The 23,655-nt window shown below is 33.9% G+C and overlaps 1 protein-coding gene across 1 annotated transcript in view; it reads right to left on the bottom strand.

Annotated features, from left to right (window-relative positions):
• Window positions 1-822: 822 nt before the first annotated feature.
• Window positions 823-23,655, bottom strand: part of LOC148945485 (general transcription and DNA repair factor IIH helicase/translocase subunit XPB-like) — a 50,172-nt gene continuing 27,339 nt past the window's right edge. Inside the window, 5 exon segments of the mRNA XM_089099058.1 lie at window positions 823-1,056; window positions 5,742-5,748; window positions 7,976-8,126; window positions 13,034-13,226; window positions 19,940-20,107. Coding sequence (XP_088955184.1) covers window positions 823-1,056; window positions 5,742-5,748; window positions 7,976-8,126; window positions 13,034-13,226; window positions 19,940-20,107 — 753 coding nt within the window.

Raw genomic sequence — 23,655 nt, 5'->3', positions numbered from 1 at the left:
AGGATGCGGGCTCTAATCCTTAGCACATTCACAATATTGTCTTTTAAATTTAGTTTTACTTTAACCGAAACTGTTCACAGGTGACTTTCAACTAGTAGCCTCATTTACCCCTTTTTCCTTATAATTACTTCAAAATACTTTTTCCACAAAATAAGTTTTTCAAAGAAAAGTAAAGAACTCCAATAAACCAAAAATGAGCAAAAATAAAATCAAATAATCTACCAAGCGTGAAACTACCACAAATCAGCATCGATAAATAAATGAAACCCAAAACGAACAGAAATTACAATAAGTAACCGAGTCAAACTCAAAACGAGCAGAAATTAACATTAGTAGGGCTCAAAACCCCTATGCCTTCCCAAGGGCAGAACATAATTTGTATTTTACTGAAAAAAATATAATGTTTTTACTTTTATAGCTTTAATAAATCAAATAATATTAACATTTTGATTACTAAATATCAGTATATGTATATTAAACTAACAATACATATTCATTTGTATGCATATTAACCGAAACTGTTCACTGGTGACTTTTAACTAGTAGCCGCATTTACCCCCTTTTTCCTTATAATTTTATAAGGGCATAAAAAAGGATTGGTATACATATTAAAAACGAAAAGAACCTAGACTTATTGACTCTTAATGAAGGCTTTATTTTGTTCAAAACTTTTTAAAAAGTCAAAAGATTCGATACATCAGTTGATAAAACTAACTTCCTAGCCTATTCTTTTCTCTCTAACAACAAATGGTAAAAAAAAAGAATTTATTTCATAAAAAAAGCTAAGTAAAGTAAAAATTAGTTAATAAAAGAGCTTTACTTTTACCGAAAATTTTTAAAAAACGGATGCTTTGATCCCGCTCCCGGTCTTCTACTTTCTGAATAGATAGCATCATCAGAACCACTAAGGGATGAAAAAGTGGCTCCAGTTCTCCGAAGGTAGGCGGAGGCCTTTTCACCCGCCAAAGTTTCCTCTTGCCATTCTGTGTCACTGGCAGTCAATACTTGTTGAAGTAAATGAACTCGCTTCTCTGTAGTTTTAAAATGTAAATATCCCTAAAAGGCGTAACAAGATTATTTATGTCCGCTTACAAACAAACATCAGAAAAAAAAAAATCATGCACTGGAACACTTACTTTAAAAAACCATGGCACACGCATTCCTTGGTTAATTAAAAACGCATTCCCAAAAACGAGTAGATGTAACAATTTCCTTTAAAATGAGCCCTTAAAAACATCTCAATAGTGTTCCATTGCCCCAATAACACCTCAAAAAAAAAAAAAAAAAAAAAAAAAAAATTGATTTTCTCTGTTGAACAAGCCAATAGAATAGAATTTATTTGCACTAAAATCCCCAAAGACATAGGCCAAGGAAAACAAAAATATAAACAAAGAACAATTACTCAAAAATTGTACAAATCCTAACATAATGCTACAAAAACCTAGCTCTATGATTCATCGCAAAACAGAAATCTTGTATAACTTCTGACCCCCCATAAAACACTCATCCGCAAACACTCTCACCAACCACTCAAAATCAAAATTTTCCCCGCCAAACACTTAAAATGTCCGATCACTCAGCTCCTTACATTCCCACATCAAGTGATATACACTCTCATTTAAACCTCCGCACACAGGACAAAAATAAGGACCAGAATTTGACCTTTCCCTCCCGATAAGTTTTCTTCTTTGGCCCAGTGGTCAATAGATTTTCCTTATTGCTTAAGCCCAGAGACTTTGAGTTTCCTGTGTAGTTTTCCGCCAAGTTATTTCCAATGATGTGCTTTTTGTTTCGACCCAACACCAATTTTAGGGGTTTTAACCACCTAAAAAGACATAATCTAAGTAATGTAAAAATTCTAGCTCGGTGAGTGGATGGACGTTACTCATTAATTAAATAATATAAGTGTCTTGTCCTTTTGACGCAATTTAGGACTGTAGTTTTGTCAAAAAAGCGTTTGCTTTAGAGGGAACATATATCTTAAGCGTTGGTAATAATAGTTTGTATTTGTTTTATTTTTCGTACTGTATTTTATCGCTGGAAACTGTTTTTAGCAAAGAGATTACGAAATTGAGTAGTAACGTACTCCTTAGACAGGAATCATTGGATACATCAGCACAGTTTCCAAGGGAGAGTATCAGGTTTGACTTCCCCTCTCCCCAAAAACTTTTTTCCAGTAAAAAGGTAACAAAAATGCACATAGGCAAATTTTAATACGTTTTGTATATTTCTTTTTGCATCCCCCCTCCCCGAGCAAAAATCCCGGATAGATCCTTTAAATCCAGTAAATATGAGTATTCTTTTATGATAAACTTGTATAATGAATAATGTTATTTTGTTCCAGGGTATTTTTCCTTCCTTTCAGTTGGCATACCAACCGCTAAGATTCTTGGGAACTTACCATTACTGACTGCACATGGGCGAACGCATAGGCGACGTGTATATGGTGCAGCCTCTGGCCCCAAAAAGCCACGACTTTCATAGATATTCTGAAATATTCCTAAAAGTTTTCCATAAACATACTAGAACTCTCATTTAATTTGTCCGTTGTGTGAAGTTTTTATGACCCCCCCCCAACAAAAAAAGAATTCCTCCTCTACACCAGTGTCTGCTTATAAAGCTGAGACCTTGTAAACCTTTGTTATTTTGTTCTGCATTAACATAATACTCCTATGTCTAAATAGGTATTTTTTTTTTTTTTTAGGAAAAGACAGATTTTGAATGAGATGAAGCAAGGGCCCTAGCTATGCTTTTCTGAGGAACTTCCATGCCTTCAACAATTTTGTCAGGGGCAGTAGGCCTGAAAAACATTTTACACCATTATATTCTTTTGAATGTTCCAAATTGAGCTAAGGAGATTCAAATTCATACTCTCTCTATCTCCCCCTTAAGATTTTTCATACTGGAAAAAGATGAGATTTGACAACACCAAACTTTCAAGAAACAAGAAAAAAGACCATTTTGCTTTTAAGTTAGCCGTGAGAAACGAACTGGAATATTCTTATGAACTGTTAATTTTACTAAATAAATTATAAAGAAATCTTTCGGTAAATTCAAAAATTGTTCAAATTGAATTGAAACTTATTAATAACAAATCTTACAATCAACAAGGAAGAAACGGAACGCAAAAAAGAAAATGGTACTTGTAAAGAATCTGATAAACACGCGATAAGCGAAGATTCCTTAATGCTAATGAAATAAAACAAAATAGGATAAAAATATAACAGTTCAGAAACGAATTTGGGCTACATATTTGTACATTAGGGGGTGGGGGTTAAAATTGCATGTATTAAATACGTAACCTAACCTAAACTAGGTACCTTTTATTCCCCCTAAATTCCAAAAAACTAAAGTTTAAATATAGTTCCCGGAGTAAGAAACCCTTTGTTTATACAGCGTCTCATATAAGTACCGGGAAATACCTATCTGATTTTCGTAATACTATTTTCGCGTGTTTATCAGATTCTTAACAAGTACCAAGAAAAGCAACTAGTCACTAGTCACAAAAGCAAAACTAATTCCAATAATTCCAAATATCCAAATAATTCCAAATAATCACCACCATTAACACAAAACTAATTGAAAAGGTGGATCCACTCATGGACCAAAGACTCTAGTGTTTTCTCATAACTCAGAACGACCTCTCCGACTGCACCAAGAGGCTCAACAATACCATACTTAGCAACAGTATGGCGAAATCTAACGAAAGATAGTACTTTTAGCAGATACACTGTATACTTAAAAGATACTGTCCTGATATCTTTCTTATTATGGGCACTTAAAATCTTCCAAAAGGGGAACAAAACAATACGCGAGGCAAGGCCCCTGGTTGCCTTGACAAACCAGAAAGACTTTTTCGAAGCATGTTAGAGAAGTTAACCCCGAGTCTCTCGGAAATTAGGAAATATCGGTAGGCCAAGGTACATGATAGGATTGAAGTTAATTTCACTTGGTCTTACTGTACACACTTCCTCTCGGCAATTAGAAAACAAAACATCTGACTTATCTACCTTAAATTGCAGACCAATAGCCGCATAAATTTTTCTCAAGGAGGAAAAATTGTAGGAGAAAACATACACCAGTATGTTTAAAAATATAACTCTATGACACCACCTTCTGTGCATCATTGCCGCTTTTATTACACAAAGGTGAAGAAGTTATAGCCTCTTGCTCGATCCCCTTATGTACAAAAACCTCACTTAACCTCTTGCACGCGGAAGAGCGCGCTTCTCGCTTACGCACTTCAACTAATATCTGGAGAGGAATTTCTGAATCAACATCAGGAATTTCTGAATGGGCAATGGCAAAGGCTTCTAACATCATACTGGCCCAAAGCCAAAGGTATTAGCCTCAAGTAATATGTTAGCAAGAAGGTGAAGCACATGGGTACTTTTCAGGCGCTTACATGGGTACTTGTTTCAGGACAAAATGTTCTTTGGGTGCTGCATGGTAGGAGTCTTGCACTTTATTAGATAAAAAAAGAAGTTTGTTTAACTGAAAGTAAGGAGTGACATTAAAACTTAAAACGAACAGAAATTATTCCGTATATGAAAGGGGCTGTCCCCTCCTCAACGCCTAGCTCTTTACGCAAAGTTTGACTCTTTCTCACAACTCTATTTTTTGAAACAATAAAAAAAACTTTAGCGTAAAGAGCGAGGCGTTGAGGAGGGGACAGCCCCTTTAATATACGGAATAATTTCTGTTTGTTTTAAGTTTTAATGTCACTCCTTACTGTCAGTTAAAAAACTTGTTCTTTTTATTTAATTTCTGAACGTTTTTAAATTAATGCAGGTTTTGATTTAAGTTCGTTTTAAGTTTTGATGTTGAAAAGTTTTCAGTTGAAAACTTGTTTTTTATTATTTAATTTCTGGTCGTTTTTTAAAATAATAGTGGGAAATCCGGCGTCCCCTTCATAGCAATGTCCCTTCTCCCATGAAAAGATCCTCCCACGTATACTCCGATCCACCCCCCCCCATCTACCAGAAAAAAATCCCCCCTGAATTCGTCTGTATACTTCCCAATAACCAATACTATATGTAAACATTGGGCAAAGTTCATAACTTGCAGCCCTTCCCCCAGAGACTGTGGGGGATTAAGTCATCCTCAAAGATACAGTTATTATATTTTTCAACTAAGCTGAACAAAATAACTAACCGAAAATCTTGGCTGGATAACTTTGAGAAAAAATGAGTGTGTGAGGGGGCCTAGTTGCCCTCCATTTTTTTGGTAACTTAAAAGGGCAAAGAACTTTTAATTTACGTTCAATTGAGGCCTCCTGCAATTTTCTAGGACCACTGGGTCAATACGAACACCAATTAAAAAAAAAAAAAAAAAAAAAAAAATCACGCATCTGTGATCTTTCTTCTGGCAAAAAATACAAAATTCAACATTTTTGCAGATAGGAGCTTGAAGCATCTACAACAGGGTTCTCTGATACGCTGAATCTCATGGTGTGATTTTCATTAAGGTTCTATGACTTTTAGAGGGTGTTTCCCCTTTATTAAAAAAGATAAATTTTCTGAGGCATGTAACTTTTGATGGGACTAAACTTGATGAAACTTATATATTTGAAATCAGCATAAAAATCTGATTCTTTTGATGTGTCTATTGGTATCAAAATTCCTTTATTTAGAGTTTCGGTTGCTATTGAGCCGGGTCGCTCCTTACTTACAGTTCGCTACCACGAACTGTTTGATTAAACCTCCGTTTTGTATTGATTTTAATTCGGTTCAATGTTCGACTTCTTGGCTTCCTATTTCCTCATCAGATTTTCAGCCACAGCTTCGCCGACACACAAGTAACAGCCAGATCCAAATTGCTAGACCACCCACTAATCTGTGACACAATGCAAGTGCACCACACTAGAACTGCTACTCTCCACCACGCTCAAGGTATGAGGTATTTCAGCACATTACATATTTAGTTGTAGCCGTATTTCACTCTCGCTGCAAGTAGGATTTGCATTCCTCTGCGGCCAGTCAAAAAATAGTAGTTTCAAAAGTTGGTCAAGCAAAAACACTTGAAAGATTGTGTTGTTATTCGTGGATATATTTACATTAAGGCACATATAGAATAGAACTTATTTGCGCTTAAAGCCCCTAGGCCATGGCAAAATATATAAAAACAAGAAACAATTACAGAGAAATTACAAAAATCCTAACAGTCCCACAGATACGTAGCTCTATGATCCATCGCGAGACGGAGGAATCGTGCCAAATTTCTTACATTCCTGAAACCTTCCTCCGCACACACTCATTAACCACTCAACATTAAAAACAAAAAAAAATCAAAAAAGAGATTAAGCAAATATTCAGACTTTTATTTACTTTTTAGTGTATTCAAGACAAAAACTTTAGGAGAATAGTGAAATTTTCTTTTTTGTTGTATGACAATAAAATAAGACTGAATCCAACGAAGTAGAATACCAAAGTCATTAGACCTTTTTTTCATTGATATATTGTGTGTGTTTCTTTTTTGTTTATTGTGTGTGTGTTTGTTTATTGTGTTTGTTTATTGTATTGTTATGATTATTGTGTGTGTCTTTTTTATTCAGGTATAGTTATTGATTTTTTTTTCCTTGTTGGTTATATAAAAAAAGACAATGGTCTACAAATGTCCGGTAGCTGATTTTCTAAACTTTAATTTTAATCTGTATTTTTTAAATTTTACTTTAATTAGTTATATTTATTAGTTTACTTTAATTAGTTATTTAATGTATTTATATTATACTTTAATTTTGATCAATTTTAATGTGCATCCTTTTTATTTATACTGTTTCTTTCGCAGTTTCGTTTTTTATTTCCATTGTAGGTTTGCCCATATTTAAATAAATTCTCTTTCTCTCTTTCCTTCTGTGTCTTTTTTCCCTTCAAATTTTTATTAAGTATTTTTATTTCTTGTTGTTTTCTTTTCTCTGTTTTATTTTTAGTAAATATTTTTCATATGACCCCCTCATATTCTGATGAGAACCTCCTCCTTTACAGGCCATGGACCTTTGAGGGAAGCTGTGGTTGTATTATCGATTTTTTAATTTTTTTTTGTTGAATTTATATCTTAGGAATTACAGGCTCTTGGCCCTCTCAAAACATCAACTCTAACATTCTCTTCAGAGGGTAAGACAAAAAAAATTTCAATTTAAAAGTAATAAACATTTATAGTTAAAAACCAAATTCATATTGCCATAGACAAAGTCTACAAGATCATTGAATTGATCTACTCTGAAATTGCCTATAGATTACCTACAGATTAGCCTACAGATTACCAAGCTTTTGAATCAATTTATAAAAACAAACCTGACCCTCAGCCCTACCCATAAAAACAATGCCGGGGACAAATTGAATAATCTAAAAAAAAAATTCGTAAAATGCATTAAAACGTGATTCGTTCACATATCTATCTTCTTACAGATATGTTTATTGTCTAATTCAATTTTAGCACCAAAAACGATAGCACTATTAAATTAGTAAAGAAGATGGAAGGTTGCAAATCAGGCATCGTTTTTAGATATTTTTTAGTGTCTTTTAGGCTGCCAATGGGACATCACTTTTAGAGACTTTTAGTCTCTTTTAAAGACTTTTAGCTTTTGTCTTCCCTGAGAAAGACGAATATATCTAAAAAAAATACCATTGGTTCATACTATTAGGAATCATCATAGGAATCATCGTACTGTTCATGATTTTTAATTAACTTATTCAAATTTTGTTATTTCATTTATTTTAATCAATTATTAATTATTTTAACAATTCAATTTCTGAAACACAAACTTTAATTGAAAATTATTTAAATCAGTTTAAATGAAATATTGCCGGCAAGAAATAAGCATTTTTCGAACCTGATCTAAGACAGAAGCGAACCGAATATTTGTCAAAATCATTAATAAGAATCCCCAAAAATCGCGCATGCCATTATTTTACCAAATCACTTTGTTCACCCTATTTTTAAATCCCTAAAAAGAAAGTTGTAAAAAAAAAAACACCCCTCTTCCATTCCGCTAAGATGTGTAACGACCTTGTAGCTGTAGCCTTGGTTAACCAAAAATCGTTGACGTTTCCGAGAATATCTCATTTCGGTGGTGTCACGCGATACCAAGGTGTAAAAGAACGCATTGTAATCTTCAGCAATGGCAGCTATCCACAACGAATATAGAAGTTACGAAAAATTGCCTTTGAAGAGAGAGAGAGACATATAGACAGAGAGAGATAAAATGAAAAGGAGAAAGAGAGGTAAAGAGAGACAAATAGGGAGATGGGAAGAGGGATAGAAAAGGATAGAAAGAACAAGCGGAGAGTAAAACATGCTACTACAGTGAAAGAGAGAAAGAGAGAGAGAAAGAGAGAGACAGAGAGAAAGAGAGAGAAAGAGAGAGAAGAAAGAGAGAGAGAGAGAGAGCGAGAGAGAGAGAGAGAGAGAGAGAGAGAGAGAGAGAGAGAGAGAGAGAGAGAGAGAGAGAGAGAGACAGAGAGAGAGAGAGAGAGAGAGAGAGAGAGTATTTATAACAAGAAAGTTTACTTTTAGTAAAACCTTCTTAAAGTACCAAAAACAGAAAAAAAAAATATCCTCCCAGGACCCACCGTCGAGAGAGAATGGCTGAGGAACTGAAGAAAGTGCACTATTGAATCTTCGATAGCAAAAGTTGTCCTATTGGCTAAGCATGGTAGTCCACACAAAGCACAATCTTCTGTGAGTGGTCGAATAAACTCCAGTCATGCCTTTTGGCACTTGTGACCATGCTTTCGGAGTCCCCCAAGCGGTTCGACGTCTTTTTTGACGACGTTATGCCAAGATTTCATCTGGCCGCCTGGTTTTTTCTTCCATGAGGAATCGGGGGCTGCTAGTAGTACCTGGCGTGTCAGGGTCTCTTCCGGGCGCCTCATTACGTGACCTAGCCACCTGAGACATCTTTTCTTGATCATAGTGGAGACGTCACGTTTTTTTCTGTATACTTTCATCAGCCGTTGGTGGATTCTTTGCGCCAGCCGTAAGTTGTTAATGGCTCGTAGAAATTTTCAGTCAAATGCATCAAGCTGACGCTCTTGCTCTGCTTTGAGGGGCCAGGTCTCACATCCATATAAAAAAATTTAACGCATAAATGTTGAGTAGATCCTGAGCTTCGTCACAAGGTTTATTTCCTCCTAGTCCAAGTGGTTTGTGGTTTATGGCCTTTGTGGCTGTGGTTTATGTATGTGGTTTGTGACTTTTGTGAACATGCCCATGTCTTTATCATGCAATGTCTTTAAAATCGCTGCTGCACATTACTAGGCTACTAAAATTGCATTAGCAACTATTCTAGCTGTTAATACTACCACTACTAGCGACTTACCGCAGCACCATGCTGCCTGAGGCCACCTAAACCTATTAATAGTTTCCCCCTTATCCCCTCCATAAGGTCTCACTGTAAAACCTCCCTTATGACTTCTTCCCAACAGATTTGGAGACGATATGCTTTTCGCTTGGAACCAGATGAGAAGCCAAAAGTTAAAATTTTTTGGAATCTATAATTTTTCATCCATAAAAGTTGCCTAGCCATTGATAAAACCTTTGAAATAAGGTCCTACTGTACTACCTCATGGGTACTGTAGTTTACCTCTCATAACATCACAAATAATGTTGAAACTATAAAAATATATATTGCCAAATAATTTGGTTTCATTTATGGATGTAGTAAACAAACCTATTACTATTATTATTATTTATTGGAAAACCCGTCATACAAAAAAAGGAAAAGACGGAGCAATAAACGAAAAAAAAGAGAAAAAAAACAAAACATAAACTTACCAGTGATAATAAACTAGTGACGAACACTGGAGCTAAGATCTAAATTAGCTCTTAGAACAAATTACAAAGACGAGAAAGAAAAACTCAATTGTACACTGCACTGCAGGTACGCGATATGCTTTTTTTTTTAACTCCCAGTACTGAACAAACAGAAGCAATATGAACATCGTTGCATCAAGCCACAATTGGTAAAAAATTAAACCAAATGATCATCAGTGAATTAAAAAATATACAGTAGATAGTCATATCAACGAGTCTAAATATGACGAGAGAGGGTAAAACAATTAAACGACACTTCCGTCCGCTGGTCTTGAATTCAGATCCCTCTCAACAAATGATTCATTTACTTCGATATACATAAATATCAGAAACAAGGAAATTATTCAATCACAGGATTTTTACTTCTTTTGTTAAAACAATATGCTCAAAAACATGGATAATTAATAAACAGTTAAATTATTAGTAATATACGCAATATATTATCAGTGAGAAATTGACACCTAGATTGAGAATAACCAGCGTCACTTAAATTGGACTCCTACGAAAGAGACTAAATCATCAATCAGTTTAAAAATTGCAACAATTACACTAAGTGCGAAAACAAACACTTAAAAAAAAACGCAACAAATAAATTTTAATTACTAGGCCAGTACCACCGACCAAGGATGGTTCAACATAGTTAAACGGGAATTATACGCACGAATTTGCTTTTCCACAGCAATAATAGGGTCAGCAATGCTGAATTTTCTAACCAGATAAGAGTTGCAGGACCAAGGGAGAAAACGTAAAAGATATTTTGCGAACCGGAAGAAGACTGAACGAATTTTTGGCTTGTCAGATTTTGTGAGCATTTTCCAAAACGACAGATAATGTGGTAGAGCAACAGAGTTGAAAAGTTTCAAAAGAAAACGGCGGCTGAAGCGTAACTTATTCGTTACCAAAGAAGCATATGATAACCCAACTCTACGTTCAATGTGAGCAATTAATAAATGTCGCGTGTGCATTATTGGCGAACATATGGGAAGACCGAGGTAGGTGATATGATCTACTGGCTTAATCCTACTATTTATGAGAAGAAATATGCTTGAACCATATGTGCATCAACATTATTTATGCAAATAATATATATTTGCTTGATATATTATTACAAACATCCTTTGAAGATGTAGTTGTCTAATGCTTCGTTATTTACTGATGAAAAACATCGTTGAATTCAACTAATTGATTTTTCTGACAACACTTTGCTGGTTCAACGTGACAACACTGATGAAAATATGCTACTGCATGATTCGATATTTTACTGCATTCGACGTTGTAAAGCTACACCTTCTTAAACTGCTTGGTGTTACAAATAATTAGCTTTTTTCGCCTGCATTTCATTTTTTCTCTTCAATTTCACACTCATCGCTACCAAAACTGTCTAACTGCATATTTTTCATTTAAATTTGATTCAATTGTAATTAGCACAAATTGGCTGAAATTTAATTATAAATAGCTTTAAAGTATAATTAGCTTTTTTCCCCCATCATTTCATTTTTTTTTCTTTAGTTTGGCACATATCACTACCAAAAACTGCCTAGCTGTATATTTTTCATTAAAATTTAATTCAACTGTAAACAGCTTAAATTGGATGAAATTTAATTGTAGATAGCTTAAAATATAATTAGCTTATTTTTCACCAACATTTAATTTTTTCTTCTTCTTTAATTTGGCACATATCACTACCAAAAACTGCCTAACTGCATATTTTTGATTAGAATTTAATTCAATTGTAATTAGATTAAATTGGCTCAAACTTAATTGTAAATATCTTTGAAATATAATTAGCTTATTTTTTGCCAACATTTAATTTTTTCTTCTTTAATTTGGCACATATCACTACCAAAAACTGCCTAACTGCATATTTTTGATTAGAATTTAATTCAATTGTAATTAGATTAAATTGGCTCAAACTTAATTGTAAATAGCTTTGAAATATAATTAGCTTATTTTTTGCCAACATTTAATTTTTTATTCTTCTTTAATTTGGCACATATCACTACCAAAAACTGCCTAACTGCATATTTTTGATTAGAATTTAATTCAATTGTAATTAGATTAAATTGGCTCAAACTTAATTGTAAATAGCTTTGAAATATAATTAGCTTATTTTTTGCCAACATTTAATTTTTTTTTTCTTCTTTAATTTGGCACATATCACTACCAAAAACTGCCTAACTGCATATTTTTTATTAGAATTTAATTCAATTGTAATTAGATTAAATTGGCTCAAACTTAATTGTAAATAGCTTTGAAATATAATTAGCTTATTTTTTGCCAGCATTTAATTTTTTCTTCTTTAATTTGGCACATATAACTACCAAAAACTGCCTAACTGCATATTTTTGATTAGAATTTAATTCAATTGTAATTAGATTAAATTGTCTCAAACTTAATTGTAAATAGATTTGAAATATAATTAGCTTATTTTTTGACAACATTTAATTTTTTCTTCTTTAATTTGGCACATATCACTACCAAAAACTGCCTAACTGCATATTTTTGATTAGAATTTAATTCAATTGTAATTAGATTAAATTGGCTCAAACTTAATTGTAAATAGCTTTGAAATATAATTAGCTTATTTTTTGCCAACATTTAATTTTTTCTTCTTTAATTTGGCACATATCACTACCAAAAACTGCCTAACTGCATATTTTTGATTAGAATTTAATTCAATTGTAATTAGATTAAATTGGCTCAAACTTAATTGTAAATAGCTTTGAAATATAATTAGCTTATTTTTTGCCAGCATTTAATTTTTTCTTCTTTAATTTGGCACATATCACTACCAAAAACTGCCTAGCTGCATATTTTTCATTACAATTTAATTTGATTAAAAAATTTAATTTCCGGGCTATTTTTCATTATAATTGAATTCCCACGTTTTTCTAATTTTTTTTTTTTGAAGATAAACAATGTTGTGTTAATTTTGACTTCATCAAATCAAACAATCAAATTTCATTTTCACTGCCTTTGGAAATTCAAAGTTCTACACATAAAATTATATTTTTGAAAATATAAATTAACAATGATAGTTGATGACGCCTGTGATGGCGGTGAGGAATGGTGGACTAATAAGAAGTGATCAAGTGGAGGCACTAAACAGGAATACAAATTGTCATTCTAAACGTTGTTATATAACAGAATGATGTTTTAAACAGGAATGACAGAAATGATCTCATTAGAACAGTTAATATCTAAGGATCATAAGAAAAGCAATCAGCTTTTTTGGCTCTCAAAATTCGTCCTAACCTTTGTGCCTCCTGACGTCGAGAGCCCCCAGGGGCGGATATCTGGATAATGACATTTGCATACGGTAAGTCGAAAGAAGTGTCAGCAATTTTACTGACGAAAACTGTATTTACTGATGGGTTATTCTTAAATAATTGAAGAACTTCGAGTCGTTCAGCCTGGACAAAAAAAAAAAAAAAAAAAAAAAAAAATTACGCATAGATTATCTAAAAAAAACAAACAAAAAAATAAACACTTAATATCAAAGATAGCTAGAATCGACGATAGCGGTAAACAAAATACAACAAAGCACATATAGCACAAAATACAAAGCACAAAATACAGATAGCTAGAATTGACGTTGTTGCTAGATCAATATATCTCTTCCCCACCTTCCCCTTAGAAACAACAAATTAATTCCCCTTTCTTGAATCAATAATTCCCCTTAGAAACAACAAATTAATTCCCCTTTCGTGAATCCCTCTTCCTGGGAAATTGCAGGTATGGTATTCTAGTAACCAAGATGCACATAATGTGTTTTGATTTAGCTCTATCCTTTTCTGCAAATCATAATTCCATGTCCCCTTGCCTGAACTCCTTCAGCATCCCATAAAAATTTGAACTCAATAACCATAAGCTGTTCCCAAAATAAACACTTAATATCAAAGATAGCTAGAATCGACGATGGCGGTAAACAAAATACAACAAAGCACATATAGCACAAAATACAAAGCACAAAATACAGATAGCTAGAATTGACGTTGTTGCTAAACAAAATACAAAAAGCTACAGGAAACGTGTCTAAATATAAAAAACAGAGGAGAAAGGGTAGGCACAAGCAAATAATTTGGACAATAGTCGCGTTAGAATGAACCCAAATAACAAAAAGATATTTGGGAAGGGTTAGAATGAAGAGTGGTCCTTACAGTTGCCCGATATATGGAGAGTGGGAGGAAAATTTATTGCATTTTCTGGGGCAGTGTGAAGAGTTAAGGGTCTTGAGAAAAGAAATTTTTGGAGTGGACTAGGGGGACGAGCCAGGGGTGGAAAATAGCTGGGAAATGGGTGTTTTATTGGTATCAAGAATCTGGCGCGGTTTTTTCGTAAAGGTATAACCCATCGTAAGTGTTATGTAATGACTTTGTTTGTTGGTTCGTATTAGTGTTTTTTAATGGTTTTCTGTGCTTTAATCGTTTTGAATAAAAGTTTAAGTTGAATACTTTAACTGTATTTGTATGTTGTTAATTGTATTTGTATATTTTTTGTTGTTATTTTTTTGTGACCATGGCCCTGATAGGCTTTTTGTGTCAAGTATACTATACTATACTACTATACTATTCAACGTCGATGCTGAATATTATGGAAGTTCCACCGATATTTTAATGTAAATATCGGTATCTCAAACAACATTTGTTAAGCTTCCCCTCACGTCCAAAAAATGGAAAAACAGTGAGCTATTCATGCGGTATGTTTTAGCACTACGAATGGCACATAGGCATGTCTATTCAGATATAGAAAACTGCTGGCACTGTTAATACAAATAAACCAAAGCTTAATGTAACCATCAGATGGAGTTTGTTCCTCGTCATGTCTCCAATAGTCAGTAACAACTACGCTTGCGCTCCTTAGTGAAGTCAACCTCCTTCTCACAGATACCTGCCCAACATGCGCATGCGACATGCACAGCATGGCGTACATGATTCTCAAAACTGAGAAACCCAATGGTGCAATGATCTCAGAACCAGTGCATTTTTTCACAGTCTGTATTACGGATTCGATCAATTTCAAACTTGGTAATGGCCCTTGACCTTTTTAAGACTTGGCCTTCAATCTTGGAAGTCCTAGCTTCATAAAAGATTTTTAAAGACCATCTAGATCATAAAGACAGAGATGAGGAAGCGGATATTATGATTGAAAGTCTGGAGAATATTCAATCTGGAGAATGCACTCAATGCAAGGTGATTTCGAGGTGAGGTGATTTTGAGCAACTAATCAGATTATTGAAAGAACTAATCTGACCAATCTAACCAATCTAAAGAACTAATCCATAGAACTAATCTAACCAATAGAACTAATCTATGGAAACAATCCAAAGAACTAATCTAACCAATAGAAGACAAAACTAATCTAACATCATCCCGAATTCTGAAAACAAGATATTGCACCGAAAAAAAAACATAAAAAGAGCTATCAAGACAGCTAAAATTTATTCTTAATTTTAACTCTTAAAATTTACTTGAAATAAAAAAAAGTTACTTATTTCAAAAATTTCTATCACAAACGGCGAAAGACCAAATTTGAATTTCGGGTAAATAAAGAAAAAAAAAACAGGAAGAACAAAAAAAGCATCTAAATTAAAGCATCCAAACAAAAAGCCACCAAAACTAAAAGACTGGCAAAAGAATGCCAAAGTTAAAATTATCAAGATGAAAACCCATTCATTAGTCATTATTTAAACTGAAATTAATCACGACATGCTAAAACAGGGAATTTATGCCAAATCATTGCAAAGGGAACTCTTTATTCATGAAGACAGTAATTTGCATGTCAATCTCAGCAATTTAAATTATCGTAATTTGAACTGCTGATATCTAGTAACAAATACTGAATTCCTATAATATAGATGGTATCTGGAAAACACCTTCAACCCGGCTGCAATAGCCACGATACAATATGTCTTGATTTGTGCTTCAAGAAATGTAGATTTCCTCTCACAGAGAAATTCTTTGCTCTGTTGAAAGAACTCGCCTAGAGAAGTTGATTTGGCCTTGCTGCCAGTATAATCTATAGATATAGATGCAATTGGCCAAAAGATCTCTGCGAGTCAGTCTCTACAACTACTAACAACCCACCGCAGCACCAAGCCGCCTGAGGCCAACACAGCTACGCACACTCCTCCTCCATCCAAATCTATTCAAAGCCTCCCTTTTTACACCCTCCCAGGAAGTCCCCATTTTCTTTAAATCTTTATTTATGACGTCCTCCCACCCCAGACGAGGACGACCTGCTTTTCGTTTAGCCCTAGACGGTTGGCCGAAGTAAACAATCTTTCCTTATATGTCATCCCTCATCCGCAGAACATGTCCGGGCTATCTCAACCTTTCTCTCATTATAGCCCTTGAAAATGGGATCGAACCACTTTTTTTGCACAGCCTACTGTTTGAAATACGGTCAGTCAGCCGGGTACCCAAAACAACCCGTAAGCAATTTCTATGGAAAACATCTAGCAAATCTTCATCCCTTTTTCGGAGCGCCCATGTTTCACAGCCATATTTGACCAATGTCATCACTGTAGCTTCTAATATTCTACTCTTGGCTTGCAGACTTATCTTCCTATTCTTCCAAACTTTTTTAACTGTGAAAAAACACACTGAGCCTTGGCTATTTTACTTTTAACATCTTTACTGCTCCCACCGTCTTTAGTAATAATACCACCAAGGTAAGTGAAGCTGCCCACCTGATCAAATTTTTCGTTACCCAATGACACCCTTTCAACTTTACTTATTCCTAGCCTTAGTGACTTAGTCTTCTTAGCATTAATTTTCAAAACTATTCTAGCATCCTGAACTCGCAAAATCTCTAAAAATTCATTCATTTTGGTCACACTTTCATCTGGGATGCTTAAATCATCAGGATAATCTAAGTCCAAGAGACTTTTTCCTCCTCACTTTATTCCGTGGTCTCCCATTGCCTTTCCTGTGCTCCTTAAGACAAAGTCCATCAAAATAATCCATATAAAGGGGGATAGAACACAACCCTGCTTAACTCCTGATTTAATACAAAACCAGCTGCTAACCTCATTTCCTACCTTAACCTCAGCAGTGTTATTCTTGTACATAGCACTAATCACTTTAATGTATTTGTCTGGTATACCATTCAAGGATAAAACCTTTACTAAAGCTCTTCTATCAACAGAATCGAACGCTTGCTCATAATCTATAAAACTGAGGACCAAAGGTGTTTGAAAACTTAGGCACTTCTCAATTAACCTAAGAGTGAAAATTTGGTCGACACATCCTCTACCTTTTCTAAAACCGCACTGTTCTTCTCTTAAAACTTTGTCTATGGCTCCCCATAATACCCCATATAAAGGGGGATAGAAAATAACCCTGCTTAACTCCTAATCGATTCAGTCTCAATAGGGTCAAATGAGTTTACGGATCTCAAATGATGAGGTACTTCTTGTCAATGCAGGTTTTCAGCAGCTATCAAGTCCATAATGGCTTTAAAGACATTTAATAGGGGATCTCTCATTCTTTGTACTATCAATCCGCTTAGGTGGCCCAAATGATTCCAGGTGGTACGCAACCTACATACCTCCGTTCTATCAGAATGGGAGGACATCACTGCAGAAGCAAACCTGAGGGAATATTGGTGGCTCTTCTTTGATGCCCTTGGTGCCTCAGGGAGCACAGGCGGAACTAAGGTCTAAGAAGGTAAGTAGTTGACTACTTCAACTACCGGTACATATACAAACGTACATATCCGGACCCTGTTCCGATAGAATCTTCAGGGATGCCCAAGTACCTCACAAATTTCTATATTTTTCGCAGTATTTAGCTGTTTACGTGTGTTTTCAAAATCAAATCCCTATAAATGTTAACCCCTGGACAGGTTTGTCCCTGAAATTCTTCTTTTGTCCACTAATAGGATACAAAATCAAAATAAAATTAAAAATATGGATTTGAAAAGAAAGCCCAATCAGGTAGAAAATGAAAAAATGTAAACCGCATAAAATATTCTTCTAGATACATTAAATTTGGCAAATAAAAGGATTAACATTATAAAAGGTAAATTGAAATCAAAATACCAAAAAAATAAATTGCAAAAAAAAGATGTATACCAAAATTTAATCAAAAATAGCCTTTTTAAATGATTGCAACAGGATTCTAGAAACCCAAAACGTATTAATTTATTACAAGATGCAATCTCCAAAAATCAAACATCGAGTTTGGGCATAAGCAGACACAAAGTAAAGCTTTTTCAGAGAAACAAATATAATTTCAGTGTATATTATAATTTCAAATATAGTTGTTAAATTTATAAGTTTCATACTAAATTATTATATCTTCCATTGCAAAAGCCTTGCAATTGGCAATATATTTTTTTTCTGTAATACCAATGGCAAAATAATTCTGGAAACCAGCACTATATCCCTAGTTGTTTTTTGTTTTTTGTGTGTTTTGTGTTCTTGAGTTTTGTGTGTTTTTTTTTAGTAATAAGACAAAGTCACAACCACAACTTATTATACGTAATGGGAGGCAACATGCTCTTTCCTAAGACTTGGCTTTAAATATTTTTCTCAAAATTTTCCTATGAGCTCTGACCTCCCTTCAAAAACATTCTATACACCAGTTCTCATAAGAAAATAAAATGTGGAATCAAGCGGGCTCTAAGCAGGTCTAGATTGGATTCGTTTAATGACAGGTCAGTGCTTCCACTGTCCATAATTTCCCCAAAAATTAATTTAGTTCTTCAAAATCTCCCCGAAAAGAAACAAATTAAGTGATCTTTCTTCTGGCAAAAAAAATTCAAAATTCCACATTTTTCCATATAGGAGATTGAAACCCCAACAGTGGGGTTCTCTGATACGCTGAATCTGATGGCATGGTTTTCATTCAGATTCTATAATTTTTCGGGGGGGGGGGTCCCCTTTTTTCAAAAATCAGGCAAATTTTCAATTAGGCAAGTTATTCCAAAATATAAAAAAAAGTTAAAACTCAAAAGGCCTTTGGAAGTGAATTCTAAGTGACATATTAGAACTCTAAGTGAAATATTACGTGAGTCATGCTTTATATTGTTTGTAAAATGAAGGAGAAAATAATCATATTTTTGCTTCCAGTCACCGCGGATACCAGCGAACTGGATACGAAAAAGTCATTCGTCGTCATCTTTTATTTATTTTTTTATGATTTATACTCAGCTTTATTAAACAGCTGAGAAAAATAACAAAAATAGATATTTAAATCACAAGAAGAAGACAATAAAACAAAAAAAAGTAGAATGACAGCTGAGAAAAACAACCAAAACAGACATTTAAATAACAAAAAGAAGACAATAGAATAACAAAAAAAAGTAGAAAGGCAGCTGAGAAAAATAACAAAAACAGACATTTAAATAACAAAAAGCAGACATTAAAACAACAAAAAAGTAGAGAGACAGCTGAGAGAAATAACAAAAATAGACATTTAAATAAAAAAAAGAAGACAATAAAATAAAAAAAAAAGTAGAAAGACAGCTGAGAAACATAACAAAAAATAGAAATTTAAATAACAAAAAAGACAATAAAATAACAAAAAAAGTAGAAAGACAGCTGAGAAAAATAACAAAAAATAGACATTTAAATAACAAAAAAGAGAATAAAATAACAAAAAAAAAATAGAAAGACAGCAGAGGAAAATAACAAAAAATAGACATTTAAATAACAAAAAGAAGACACTAAAATAACAAAAAAAGTAGAAAGACAGCTGAGAAAAATAACAAAAACATACATTTAAATAACAAAAAGAAGACAATAAAACAACAACAAAAAAGTAGAAAGACAGCTGAGAAAAATAACAAAAACAGACATTTAAATAACAAAAAGAAGGCAATAAAATAAAAAAATAAAAGTAGAAAGACAGCTGAGAAAAATAACAAAAACAGACATTTAAACAACAAAAAGCAGACATTAAAATAACAGAATAAGTAGAAAAATAAAAATAAATAAAAAGGGTATTAGCCTTTTAGGAAAAAAGTATATTAGCTTTCATTCATTTTTTTTTTTATGTTTATATTCAGCTTTATTACACAGCTGAGAAAAAGAACAAAAATAGACATTTAAATAACATAAAGCAAACATTAAAATAACCAAAAAAGTAGAAAGAAAGATAGAAATAAATAAAAAGGGTACCTGTGAAGTAGAGCCAGAGAGGAAGGGCTTTCTAAGAGGAGTGGCGTAGTATTTGAGTACATACACGTTGTCTTAGAAAACGATAATTTCGTCTTGCCTCCTCTCGTGGTATTTAATAAAAAATTCAGAAGTCCGGAACTTGATTGGGTTCATCACATACAGTAGCAAAAAAAGAAAAAAAGTAATTAAAGTAGTTAAAAAAGTAGCTAAAGTAGCTAAATAGAAAACATCATTTTATAGTTGGCAAAAAAAAAGCTTTACTAAAGAAAAATCAGAAGCAAAACAATTATGCTCCGTTCTTATATAAGCGTAATTAAGATTCAAGTTTCAAAGGCTACAACTTGCATCTAATTTCAGCGAATCAGAGTAGAGGTGGACTTAATAGTGCCTGCCTTTAAAGTCTTGTCTTTACCTTCATTGGTTGAACATCAGACGCAAGCTCTTGCTCTTATAACTTAAATGCTGCATTATACATTTGATATTTCTCAAAAACTTTAATTCATTCACCTATCTAAAGTCCGCCAGACTTTAAAAAGAAAGAAAGAATATATTATACATTTCTCAGGAAAATCATATAGATGAGGTGTAAAAAGCTATACTTAATCAACAAAGTGATTCAACTCCAACCAGAGATTTCTACTTCACTATAGGTGAAGTAGAAACCCTATAGTGAATCACCTTCACTATAGGAAAATCATATAGATGAGGTGTAAAAAGCTATACTTAATGAACAAAGTGATTCAACTCCAACCAGAGATTTCTACTTTACTATAGGTGAAGTAGAAACCCTATAGTGAATCACCTTCACTCTAGGAAAATCATATAGATGAGGTGTAAAAAGCTATACTTAATGAACAAAGTGATTCAACTCCAACCAGAGATTTCTACTTTACTATAGGTGAAGTAGAAACCCTATAGTGAATCACCTTCACTATAGGAAAATCATATAGATGAGGTGTAAAAAGCTATACTTAATCAACAAAGTGATTCAACTCCAACCAGAGATTTCTACTTCACTATAGGTGAAGTAGAAACCCTATAGTGAATCACCTTCACTATAGGAAAATCATATAGATGAGGTGTAAAAAGCTATACTTAATGAACAAAGTGATTCAACTCCAACCAGAGATTTCTACTTTACTATAGGTGAAGTAGAAACCCTATAGTGAATCACCTTCACTATAGGAAAATCATATAGATGAGGTGTAAAAAGCTATACTTAATGAACAAAGTGATTCAACTCCAACCAGAGATTTCTACTTTACTATAGGTGAAGTAGAAACCCTATAGTGAATCACCTTCACTATAGGAAAATCATATAGATGAGGTGTAAAAAGCTATACTTAATGAACAAAGTGATTCAACTCCAACCAGAGATTTCTACTTTGAAAATGCAGTAGAAATAATAATTTCGCTTCGATTATTTCGATCCTCATCAGATTCATGTTCCCCTGTTAAGAAAGTGTTGTTTTTCATCCATTGCAGTTCCCATTTCCAAATTGCAGTTTTCAACGAAAAATTCAACTTAACACCTCATTAGGAAGAACAGTTATATTGTGATACCTTGCACTTGTCAATCCATTACATAAGAGTTCTCTGATATGCTGAGTTTGATGCTGCGAAGTCTTGCTTAGAGTAAGTAGGCATTAACAATAGAATGCTAGTTGCTCATTTAGTGCTAAAAAGTGCAAGCAGAATGCAACTGTTCTTCCCACTGTGGTCTAAAGCTATTTTACAAAGAAATGCTGAAAACTACATCTATTTGGAAATAAAAGAATATGAATATGATGAGGATGGAAATGACCACACTGATGAAGATTCTGAAATTGAAGATGATCCTGTTCCCAAAGGATTCGACCAGCGTGAGTTGAATGATTTGGCACAGAATATTCCAAAGAATTTTAGAACTCTTAGCATCGAAACTCCAGGAAAACGAAACTCCTGGTTAAAAAAATGGAGTCAGGGTATCCTACTTATATGCGAAAGCAGTATTGATGAGGTGTAAAAAGCTATACTTAATGAACAAAGTGATTCAACTCCAACCAGAGATTTCTACTTTGAAAATGCAGTAGCAATAATAATTTCGCTTCGATTATTTTGATCCTCATCAGATTCATATTCCCCTGTTAAGAAAATGTTGTTTTTCATCCATTGCAGTTCCCATTTCCAAATTGCAGTTTTCAACGAAAAATTCAACTTAACACCTCATTAGGAAGAACAGTTATATTGTGATACCTTGCACTTGTCAATCCATTACATAAGAGTTCTCTGATATGCTGAGTTTGATGCTGCGAAGTCTTGCTTAGAGTAAGTAGGCATTAACAATAGAATGCTAGTTGCTCATTTAGTGCTAAAAAGTGCAAGCAGAATGCAACTGTTCTTCCCACTGTGGTCTAAAGCTATTTTACAAAGAAATGCTGAAAACTACATCTATTTGGAAATAAAAGAATATGAATATGATGAAGATGGAAATGACCACACTGATGAAGATTCTGAAATTGAAGATGATCCTGTTCCCAAAGGATTCGACCAGCGTGAGTTGAATGATTTGGCACAGAATATTCCAAAGAATTTTAGGACTCTTAGCATCGAAACTCCAGGAAAACGAAACTCCTGGTTAAAAAAATGGAGTCAAGGTATCCTACTTATATGCGAAAGCAGTACTTTCGAAGTGAGGATGCATCTACGTGTTGCCACAATGTGCGTGACTTGATAATAGGACTAGCCATCCCATTCCATAACGCTAGACCATGGCGATTGTTCACCAGCCCAATACCAAGCTTGAAGTTCGTCCTCCTACACGTGAAAACTTTTGCGCTTTAGTCCCAGTAGGGCATCCAGTTTGGTTCCGCCAACAATATGAAGACATAGAGTCATTGACTCGTTGCAACATCACGTGCACCAATCGATCTACTATATTGGCCTTAAAAGGGCCTGCTTCCACCTTGGTAAACAACATAAATAAACCAAGTACCTCCATTTTGAGTGAATTTAGGAAAGCAGAGATCATTAGAAGCGCAATCAAAGTGCACAATCATGGTTGCGCATCATGTGAATGGTTGCACAATTGCGGATCATGGGTGCAATCAAATTGGCCATTACCTGAACCTGATGATCCAAAGATTCTAAATCTGCTCTTTTACGGAGAAACACTATATTTCCACATCTGCATATACAGCTGGGTCTCACCAAACAGTCAATTAAAGCTTTGCCAGCTGAAGGAGACTCTTTCAAACATCTCACTCCGGCATTTCCTAGACTGTCATTTGAAAAGATAATGGTTGGTGTATCTGGCGGTCCAAAGATTTGGCAGCTTACTAAAGATGAGCCTTTTATCGGAATATCTGACACAATATAAGAATAACTGACAGAAAAAAACAAAGAATGCTTGACTGACATTCAAAAACATTGTCAACAAATTTCTTGGAAAAACATAAGCAGAGTTATGCCAAAAGTGCCCAGTAGCTCGTGGACAGCTTCAAAATTTACAATATAAGAATCAGATTGTAAAATTTGTGGTTGTGGTTCCAGTTACTTTTGTGGTTTCCTGAAGGTAGCTGCCAATGGTAAAAGTAAGTAATTGCATATTATATATTTTATGTTAGTTTATTTTGGTTTTATATATATTTCTTAGTTATATTTTTTAGATTTAGTTTCTAGTTTTTTTTTGTTTTTTTTTCTACCGTCAAGAAGCCTTGTTGAATACGGCTGAAATA

Source organism: Artemia sp. Qi Xiang Cuo, chromosome 13, assembly GCF_049724085.1.
Source record: "Artemia sp. Qi Xiang Cuo chromosome 13, ASM4972408v1, whole genome shotgun sequence".
Taxonomy (NCBI): domain Eukaryota; kingdom Metazoa; phylum Arthropoda; class Branchiopoda; order Anostraca; family Artemiidae; genus Artemia; species Artemia sp. Qi Xiang Cuo.
This window is presented reverse-complemented; position numbering and strand designations above follow the sequence as displayed.